At 43.3% G+C, this 10,886-nt stretch overlaps 1 protein-coding gene across 1 annotated transcript in view; it reads left to right on the top strand.

Annotated features, from left to right (window-relative positions):
* tmem54b (transmembrane protein 54b) overlaps positions 1–9,102 on the top strand; it is a 31,583-nt gene extending 22,481 nt beyond the window's left edge. The window contains exons 3-6 of the mRNA XM_032535573.1: positions 228–287; positions 3,215–3,406; positions 7,005–7,151; positions 7,931–9,102. Coding sequence (XP_032391464.1) covers positions 228–287; positions 3,215–3,406; positions 7,005–7,151; positions 7,931–8,059 — 528 coding nt within the window. The 3' untranslated portion in view covers positions 8,060–9,102. The remainder of the gene's footprint in view (positions 1–227; positions 288–3,214; positions 3,407–7,004; positions 7,152–7,930) is intronic.
* The last annotated feature ends 1,784 nt before the right edge of the window (positions 9,103–10,886 follow it).

The following is a 10,886-nucleotide window of genomic DNA, read 5'->3' as shown; positions in this document are numbered from 1 at the left end:
AAAGAACATTGATATAGGACAACGGGTCAATTTGACCTGAGGACAACATGAGGGTTAAGTAACATATGAATTAGATGGAAAACCAACTTTTAAAGCTGACATCCTTAAAGAAGCTGTGTTGAGATTGTTTTTGACTTTTTTGAAATCTTCTCTCTTTCATCTAGCGGTGATGTTGCAAATATGATGGAGCAATATGAAAATACTTCCAATCTGTCTTGCTTCTGCAGGGAATTGTTGTTGGCATTCTGGCCGTGGTCCTGTCTAAAAACAAGAAGAGTAGAGGCCTGGTTAGTATCATTACCTTCCTTTCCTCTCTTCCACTCTGTCCATCCATTCTCCCTACGTTGCCAGATCAGTATTTAAAGGCGCTCTCTGCCAGGGATGTGACGATACCAAAAGTCTAGTACCGATACCACCAAAACGACACGGTACTGGATACCAAATGAAGTCAATACCACGTTGTGTCAAAAAACAAAACAAACAATAACACATTTAGGCCATGTGCATGCTTTCTTTTTGAAGCGGCCGGCGTCTGTTTTACATTATAATCCTACGGGGGAAAACCGTGTTTTCAAAAAAGCTTTTTTTAAAAACTTTTCTGAAAGAGGAAAAAAAAAATTGCCCTACGTCAAAGCGCTTTTTTGTCAGCGACCAATGACAAGCGGAGTAGCCAGACCTGTCGTCTGGCTAAATACAATATTTTTTTTTAAAAAGGAGTCATGAGAGACGACCGGGCGCTCCGTGTTCAGGGTTAGTAGCACCCTCTCTCTTTCCCTCTGTCCTTTCTCTAGCTCGCTTACAGGGTTTCCACTGGGTCTTAAAATGGGACAGTCCACGTGTCCCTCTTTTTTCAGTGTCAGTTTTTTATTTAGTTTCACCTTTCTATCTTTCTGTAGTACATAGGGTTCTGCAGAAAAACGAGTACCGTCACATTTTCTAAATTTTTGTCCCAGCTCTGTACCGGTTCTTGTGACGTCCCTGCTGTCTCTTAAATGTGATCTGTCTACCTTCATGTATGCTTGCTTTCTCTTTACATTATTTGATTTATTATATTATATTTTCACACTTTCTTAGCGTCTGTCTATCCTGCCAGCAGGATATTAAAACTCCTCTTTGAGCAGCAAAAACTGTCCTGTCCTGTTAGAAGTGTCCTGAAGACTGTCCCATGACTGTCAATACACTGTCCAGTACACTGTCCTGTGACTCTCAGTATACTTTCCTGTGACTCCCAGTTTACTGTCCTGTGACTCCCACGACTGTCCAGAGACAGTCAGACACTGTCCTGTGACTCCCACAACTGTCCCGGCACAGTCGGACACTGTCTTGTGACTCCCACGACTGTCCCGGGACAGTCGGACACTGTTCAGTACACTGTCCTGTGGCTCCCACGACTGTCCTGGGACATACAGACTCTGTCCTGTTGTTCCCATGACTGTCCCGGGACAGTTAGACAATGTTCAGTACACTGTCCTGTAACTCCCACGACTGTTCCGGGACAGTCAGACACTGTCCTGTGACTCCCACGACTGTCCTGTGACTCCCAGTTTACTGTCCTGTGACTCCCACGACTGTCCCGGGACAGTCGGACACTGTCCTGTGACTCCTTTGTCTATCCCGGGACAGTCAGACACTGTCCTGTGACTCCTTTGTCTATCCCGGGACAGTCAGACACTGTACTGTGGCTCCCAAGACTGTCCCGGGCACAGCTTCTCCTCCTATTGACTTAACCAGCTGTCAGGCTGCTCCGAGGGGACACCCGAGGCAGCGAGCTAACCACAGTGAGTAAGCCCAAGGCAAACCTGCCACGATGAACCACTCCCTGTCCCCTTTAGTCAGCGAGAGCCACCGTGGACTGGGCAAACTTGTCTTGCCATCCCATTCGCAACCCTGGGACACTCCCTTTTTCCATGTTTACCCAGTCCTTTATCACACGCTGGCAGCGACTAGCTTCTAATCACTCTCCATGAAGTCATTTTTGTTCTTCTTATCAAGTTTCGAGCTCCGTCATCCTCACAAAGGGATTTTAAATGTCTCCAGACTTTCTGGACCTACGTCTCACCTTATTAAAGGATAGGTTCACTGTTTTTTTCATGTATTATTGCTCATAGCTGTAGTGTCTAATGCTTCAGCTGCTTCTTCTGTTCATACCTTAAACGTTCATACTACTTCATCTATTTTCAATCAACAGATATTTTTTGCCTTCTTAAACATGAACATACAGTATCTATATATCTCATGTTGTTCCTAACAGCATTTAATGTTTCTATTAACCCTCTGAGGTCTAAGGGCATTTTTACATATCTTTTTAAATTCACCTTCTAAGGGTATTTGTATTTAAACTTATCAAAATGTCCAGCTTTCTTTCAAGTGGGGCCCAGACCAATGAGTAAAGAGATCCTTTGACCCTAAAGCTTCAAATGTCTCAAATCTCTTGCGAAAACAAAGCCACACTGGAATGAATTCATAAATGTATAATTATCCCTTGTGTTGTCTTCCCGTCAAAATTGAAAATCAATACTTTTTATTAATGCTTTTTATCAATGTTTTTTTTTTACTTTTTCTTAGATTTTTGTCCCCTTTTCTCAATGTTTGTCCCTTTTTTTTGACGTAATCAACACTACGTCACACTTATGAACTTTAGTTTTACAGTTATTTTTGGAATTTATGGTCAATAAACCTCATTTACAGGAAATGATACCCAATTTTTGAGTTAGAAAAGCAGAAATTAGGAATTATTGAGACTAAAATGAAAGGAATGGATGTTGATGGATAATCACAGACTGGAATATGTCAACTTTTACTCAATACTATTTCAAAACCACTTCAATTTTTTTTTTTTCAAATGCAATAAAATTGAATAAGACACTCCATAATGAATTAATGTTTTTTTTGGTAATAAGAATTAGGTAGTTAAAAAGAAAATTGACATATGAAAACGGGTCAATTTGACCCGAGGACAACATGAGGGTTAAATATAATAGTAAATAAATGTTTAAATGACATTTTTTTGTATTGCTTTTTGAATACAAGTGTTATCCAACACTGACTCTCAGATCCTTTAATATTGAATATTCTTGACAGTAAATACATGAAATTTAATATTGATTATTCTCTGGGGTCCTTTCATGTATTTACTGTCACCCCGGTTTACCCGACTGCATAAAAAGCTTGATCTCAGGTTTTTTGATTGTCTCTGTGTCTGTTCCTCCCGCAGACGTGGTCCCTTTTCTCCGTCAGCCTGGCGTCGGCTCTCCTGGCGGCCGCCTCCGCCGTCGGACTCTCCGTGTCGGCGGTGTGGGCCGTCGTCCACGGCGAGCGGAGCCTCCTGGCCCACTGCCGCTTCCCCGACGCCGTCGGCGACTCCAGCGTCGCCAACGAGTGTCCTTTTGACCCCACACGCATCTACGTGAGTGTCCCGCTGTCAGACGCTGAGATCAAGCCGGGAACCGCCACGACCTTTTACGAGCTCTGTGAACAGCTGAGCGCTGTCGCCGCGGCACAAACGCACCACGGAGCGGCGTGGCTGCACAATATGGGGGCCCGCACCCCCCTGGGTGTGTGCTGGGGTGGAAGTACATTTACTCTGGTACTGTATAGGGCTGCAAGATATGAGGGAAATCTGCGATAATGTTGTTTAATATCGCCATAACGATATCACTAGCAATAAATAATCAGATATTAAAGTGTGCTACGCAGGAGAAATGCAGAGTGGCCCTTTTTTGTCATATCCGAAATATGGGACGTTGAAATAAGCAGCAAAAATGTCGGATAAAAAGTGACAAAATGTTGGGAAAATGTAAAACAATGTTGGGAAAAAAGGACAAAAAAGTTAGAAAAAGTGACCCAAACATCTGGAAACAGCTCTAAAAATGCTGAGAAGGTTTTTTTTTTTAACCCTCATGTTGTCCTTGGGTCAAATTTGACCTTTTTTCGAAATAAGCGCTGAAAATGTCAACAATGGAAATATCATAACTTTGGAAAAAAACATCAAAAAAAGCATCCACAACATTAAAATAGTGTCAAAAATGTCTGAAAAAGCGCTAATAGTGTTCCATGGTTGACGGGAAGACAACACAAGGGTTAAGACCAAGTACAAGAGCTGGATACTTTTCCCACCACTGTATATGTGCATAAGGTGTGGGAGAGGCAGCGAGTGTGAGGCCGGGTGTCTGTGTTTTTCTGTCACTCCGCCAGTCACCTTACGCAGCCGCTGGGCTGCAGGGAGGACTGCTGAGCTGACGGTGTCGGGCCCACCCCGCGCTGGATGCTGTTCCTGGTGCTGCAGATGGACTGTCAGCCCGGCTTAGCCTCACCGTCGCAGCCACAGCAACCCTTTTGGCATTTGAGCACGTCTAGCGGTACACTTTGTCAGCTGGGTGACCTTTTGTGGACTTGTAAGCTGGATTTGTACTCTGTGTAAGAAGTTAACGCCAGTCCCGCTGTAAATGCATACATTCAGTGCAGCTGTATCGGATTTGAGCCATTAGTTGCACAAACACGGCATTTGACAGCCAGTGTGTTGGCATTCTTTAACTCACTTTGTGACACAGGCTACATTTACATTGATAGGTTTTGTTTTTTGAAGGGCAACCACTGTTTTTTCAACCTGGAGCCTATTTTCCTATGTTTTTGTGTTGCCATGTAATCATCAGTTTGGTCCACTAAAAGTAACAGGCTCATATTAATATTCTAAGTGTCTGACAAAATTATGAAAAAGATCTCTTCAGAGATAAACCTTTAAAACCCATTTGAGACCTCTCTGTTTAACCAGAAACAGCTCTTAGGTTGCTAGCGCTAAACCCACCGGACTCCATTTAAAAAAGCAATACTTTTAGCGTGTCTAGAGCCAACGCATTGTCACACCGTAAATCATAAATTGTGTTTTACTTCAACCGAAACTAGAGTTGTGATGGTTGGGAAAAGTGGGAAGACAACCTAAAATGGCTTTTCATTGTTTTATTTAGTTTCTGTCGACTTTGAATGAAGTGTATTTTACAATGCTAAAATGACTGATTATTTACATGGAGTCTGGTGGGTTTGGCAAATGCAATTACGTGGATGTTTTTATGTTTAAAAAAGGATCTTACTCTTTAACAGAAAGGTCGACCTCCTTTGAAATCCTTTCTATAATGTTGTCAGACACTTAGAATATTAATCTGGGTCTGTCAATGGCAAAACAAGCACTTTTGTGAAGATAAATACAAACTGGACAATCGCCCTATTAACTTCCATCTTAGCTTGTTTTTCCTCTGCCTACTGAAGCGATCTCGCTTAATACTGAACCACTGTCACAGATTGTTGTTCCCATCAGTCACTTAGACACATAGGAACATGGGGTCCAGGTTAAAAAAACAGGAGTTAGCCTTTAAGCAGAGTTTTGAGCCAAAAGCGATCTCTGTGCACCCACGTGTTTTTAGCTGCACAAGGTAGAACTAATCTGAGTTTAAGCTAACGCGGCCGAGCCGTTTATCTCATGAAGATTCTTGTATGCTGGGCGTGCGCGTGCCAGGGTCTCCGTTTGCGACCGCTGAGACTTAAGAGCAGCGTGATTGCAAAGTGTAAACATAGCAACGTATTTATTTTCAAACCAAAACGTAGCCATAAAAATGTAGCCACAGAGCGACGGCTGGCACTGTTGATTCATCTAATTGTGAAATGGGAGACTGCTGTAATGCAATCGCCGTGGCTACAGCGCATTACAATGTAGGTGGTAATTATACCCGTTAGGGCTGTGCAACTGATCGAAGTGTTTCTCTCGTTTATGAATTTGGCTCCAAATGATCACAAAAACAGATTCATACACAAACGAGTATTCAGCACATTACGTTATGCAAGGAAACTCTTATTTTCTCTTGTGTTCTGAATGGGGGAAAAAAAGTCACATGTTCCTGATGTTCTCACTGGTGATTTGTTTAACATCTTCCCAAAAGACAATGCAGATTAAATTAATTCATGTCTAATCTTGCCCATTTTCCCAAAACACAGGATCATTTGTCTCATTTTGGTTGTGCTCACTGTTGGTTGTACCTCCAAATTTAAAAAAAGTAATATTACACCAGCTTTATGCTTTAGAAACTCCCTTCCAACTCCAAGTCGGTACAGAGTAACTGTTGTATTCTGCTGAGACTGCAGACTGGGCTGTTCCCTCCGAGCTGCCTATTAGCAAGGGACCTCCAATATGGCGGCCGCAGGGCCCGTTACATCATCTGGAAGTGTGCTTCGGGCTTCTGGTTCTGACATTCATAGCTGCTTAGAGGCACTAATGATGGTTGTGCTTCGTGCATATTTCATGATGAATTCCCAAAGAAAGCTGCAAACTTGGAGCCATAAACGTTCCTTCTCTTCCGCCTGCTTAAAAAAATCCTGCAGCTCGTCTTCTTTGAATTTCCTCTGTACACTTTTACTTTACTTTTTCATTTTATCGGTTTATGTGATAGGGACCATGCATGTTGCAAAAAACACAATGTAAATATGCCAGAATTAGTAAAAATAAGAATTACTTTTCATCCGCAGTCCCTAGGCAGGTGACATAGGACTGGCATAAAGACAGTCACAGCACTCATTCACTATGAATGAGTGAGGTACACATACTGGAGACGTATACATTGACAAAGACAGTATTCATCCACCTCTATATACTGCATTCAATTTAACAGTGAAAGTGAATGGGTGATGAAAAGTGTTGGTGTTTTTAAGGGAGTTTGAAAGGTTTTAAATGTAGGACACTCTCTTATTGGGAGGGGCAAGCTATCCCAGAGTTTACCGTGATAATATTCTGCTCCGCATATTTTATTCACAAGGCTGATTCTCTCGTGCAAACCCAAACTCCCCGACTCGGCTTCTGTTTGTTGTTTTTTTTTTTGCTCCACAGCCGTCTTAGAAAAAGAAGCTTGCATGCAGCACATCATTTCCCACACCGTGGCCCTGCTGCTCATGCCGGAAATCGGGTCCCTAATGGAGCAGCTGGTGGCTGTCGCTAACTCCTCTCCTCCACCTCTCCCCAGAGTACCACTCTGATCCTTTGGGTGCCTCTGATCGTGACTTGTGTCACCCAGACGGTGTTTTCATCCCGGTGCTTGGCGGTCTGCATTTCGTTCCTGGGTCTACCTTGCTGCCCCGGCAGGAAGAGAAGCCGGGACTGTGGCAGAGCGGTGAGGTTTCCACTCAAACACACATTGGGCTGCTTTAAAAAAAAAAAAAAAAAAAAAAAAAAAAAAAAATCCATTAAGATGATGCGGGAGCTGTTTTCAATTAGGGCTGTGCAATTATTATTCCAATTGTAATTGCTGTTTACGTTTTTGGGTCCCGGTGATCACAAAACCAATGTCAGCAAGAAAAACAGTTCTATTGCGTTTTATGTTTTTCCAAGGGAAATCCTATTTCATCTTCAAAAGGGAAAAGTATTGATGGGAAATATCAAGTTCAAGTGTTTTTACTGTCGGATTTGTTGAACTGTTTTACTGTTTTTGAAGCTCGGTAAATGCACTGTCTTTCCAAAAGGCAATGAGTTATCCTGTTTCATAATCGTAATTTTTTTTTTTTTTTCCATAATCCAGCACCCCCTATTTTTCAATCGAGTCATTGGCGATTTAGACCCTTTTTAGGGGGGTTTCCAGAGGAGGAGAAGTTGGTAATTTCTTGATGCAGATTACAACCCAAAGTGAAATGCAAGCAACTAAAATATTTTTCATAAAGTGTTAGCTGACGTTGGTGATCAGTATAGCCCAGAGATTATCGGCTAATGAAATTACTGATTTAGCGGGGGGGGGGGGGGGGGGGGGGTGTTAACACTTTTGTATGGCACTATATCGCGGTCACATTCTCATTAGGGACTGAGCCCCCCCCCTTAAGGTCTGATCCTAGAATTGCCCCTGAATCAAGCATTATTTGAAACTGGATTAAAAAATAAATAATTTCTCTGTTTGTGTAGATCAATGTGGTGGGGACGATGGAGGTAGCCCCTCCATCCTTCTACAATGACCCTCCATCCCGCTACAATGACCCTCCATCCCGCTACAATGACCCTCCATCCAGACTCCAGGGGCCTCCATCCCGCTAATGACCCTCCATCCCGACAATGGCCTTCATCCCAGCTCAATGGCCCTTCATCCCGCTACAATGACCCTCCATCCAGCTCCAGGGGCCCTCCATAATCATCCGCTACAAATGGAACCCTAACCACATCCCAGCTACAATGGCCCTTCATCCCGCTCCAATGGCCCTTCATCCCGCTCCAATGGCCCTCCATCCCGCTACAATGACCCTCCATCCCGCTACAATGGCCCTCCATCCCACTCCAATGGCCCTCCATCCCGCTACAATGGCCCTCCATCTAGCTACAAAGACCCTCCACAAAGCTACACTGAATCTCCAACGCGTTACACTGAACCTCCAAGACAGCACCACAGACCTCCACCCCCTCCACAGCGTCTTCCCCATCAACATCGGAGCCTTCCTCCCTCGGAGAGGCACAGAGAAAGGCCAGACGAAGAAAGGCCCTCGGAGCAGCACCAACTGCTGGAGAGGGGTACCCAGGAAAGGTCCAGCTTCTGGATTTAGACTTATTTGACATGCAAGAGCTTCTTGAAGACCAAAATGCTGTGAGGGAACATACTAGAGTGCTTGCTACGATGCTTGGATTCAAATATTGTACTCCCAACCCTGTTATCCTGTCAGTACTTTCATAACTATGAACTTAGAACTGGAGGTGTTTTATTACACAGTGCAGATGTATTCTTTTTCTAAGGCCCATAATGTCGGCTATGTGTCTGTTATTGTATATCTGTACATATGAGGATCAAAAATCTATATTCCTCTCAGGATAGACAGATGAAGCAAAGCCTTGCCTGTACATGGATTCATTTAAAGTTCAAAAAATAGTTGGGACATTTTGGGGAAATGTACTTTGACGCTTTCTTGCCGAGAGTCAGATTAGAATATTGATAGGACTGTGTCTGTGCGGGTAGGACATGCGTTACTTAGCTTAGCATAAAGACTAAAAGCAGGGGGAAAACCACTAGCTTGGCTAGCGACAACTCTGGAGCTCACTACTCGACATGCTGTATCTTGTTTATTTAATCTGTGGAGGAAGTGTAAAAATGTTTTTCATGGCTGGGGGCACATGGCTTTTTGCACTTCAGTTTATATACAAAGTTATGTGGTTGCTTAGCTTAGCTTAGCGTAGCATATCAGGGAGAGAAACGGCTAGCCTGGCTCTGTCCAATATTTAAAAAAAATATGCCTACTTGCACGGCTAATGCTCACTGATTTAATCTTTTCGCGTCTGATTAATTAGTACATAAGCAGAAATGTAAAACCAAGCTAGCTGTTTTCCCTTGCTTTGTCTTTATGCTAAGCTAAGCTAATCGGGGCTCTTCACATTGGGCGTAAAGACATGCAAGTTTTATATCAATCTTCTCGTCTAACTCTTGATAAGAAAGCAAAAATGTGTATTTCCTAAAATATGCAACTCTTCTTTTAATGTTCGAGTTTACACATATAATGGAGACAGTTACAGTAGAAATAGGGAAAATAGATTCTCACTAGGGAAGACATCTGGGACCTTGTCTTGACCCTGTCTTACACCCAGCGCGCGTAATTCCCGCCGCAAGTGTCTTTGTTATTTTAAGACCGCCCACCCATCTTTGCCCCCATGGGCATGCTGGTCTTACAGGGAGGTGTGTTCAGGTGCATTCTGGGCGTGCTGGTCTTACAGGGAGGTGTGTTCAGGTGCATTCTGGGCGTGCTGGTCTTACAGGGAGGTGTGTTCAGGTGCATTCTGGGCGTATTGCTGTCTTGAGGCAGCGGGTAGTGATCGCGCCATTGACAAACAAAAACCTGGTCTAAAGTCAATAACGCAGCATTTCATTGTTATTTTAACATTATTCATTGTTATTTTTATTTAACACTGCCTGACACACAGAGGGAAGCACACACACACACATGCAAAAGATTAAAAATTAAAATATTACGGTCAAATCCTCCATAACAGCAATTCACCAAGGTCCAAAAGCTCCTGGCTTTTAAAGGGAATGGCCTGTGATTGGTTGAATGCATGTTATGACCAAAACACACCTATGATTAATAAAGACACTGACCCTTTTTCCCACCATTAAACTAGCAAAAGATGATTCGTACACGCCCTAAACGCACCACGCCAGGCCCTTCATGCTGTGTGCTTAGATAGGGACCGTAGTGTGTTGGTGTGGGTGTGCCTCCAAGCTTTAAAGAGCCCATATTCTGCTCATCTTCAGGTTCATAACTGTATTTTGAGGTTGTACCAGAATAGGTTTACATGGTTTCATTTTCATAAAAGACCATATTTTTGTTGTACTGCACATTGCTGCAGATCCTGTTTCCACCCTGTGTGTTTAGGTCTCTGTTTTAGCTCCAGAGTGAGACATCTCCCTTCTGTCCTATCTTTGTTGGGAGCTGCACATGCTCAGTAGCTCGGTAAGATCCATCAGCTAGATAACTCTTTCTCCAGCTTTGGTCAGTCCAAGGCAGGATCAGCTGGGAGACTTCTTCTAGACCAGGACCACTTGTGGACTACCTGCAGAACAGGGACAGGAAGTAGAACAGGGACAGGAAGTAGAACAGGGACAGGAAGTAGTTCTTTTGGAGATTCTGGTCAACTAGTGTGTGTTGGAGCAGTGTTTTCCATTGAGAACGAGCTAGCATGCTACGGTTAGCCACCTCGTCTCAAGTGACGTAGAAACCGTGCAGATGTTGGACAGATCACGCGGAGACTGAAGACAGAGGACACTCAGAAACCGGATCTCACTCAAAACACCATGGATGTTTTTTTTTTCTTAGTGTGTTTGCTTGTTGAAGCACCAGAGACACAAAATAACCCCCCAAATCCCAGAAAAATTGATAATGTTTTT

The sequence above is a fragment of the Etheostoma spectabile genome, chromosome 14 (assembly GCF_008692095.1).
Source record: "Etheostoma spectabile isolate EspeVRDwgs_2016 chromosome 14, UIUC_Espe_1.0, whole genome shotgun sequence".
NCBI lineage: Eukaryota > Metazoa > Chordata > Actinopteri > Perciformes > Percidae > Etheostoma > Etheostoma spectabile.
This window is presented reverse-complemented; position numbering and strand designations above follow the sequence as displayed.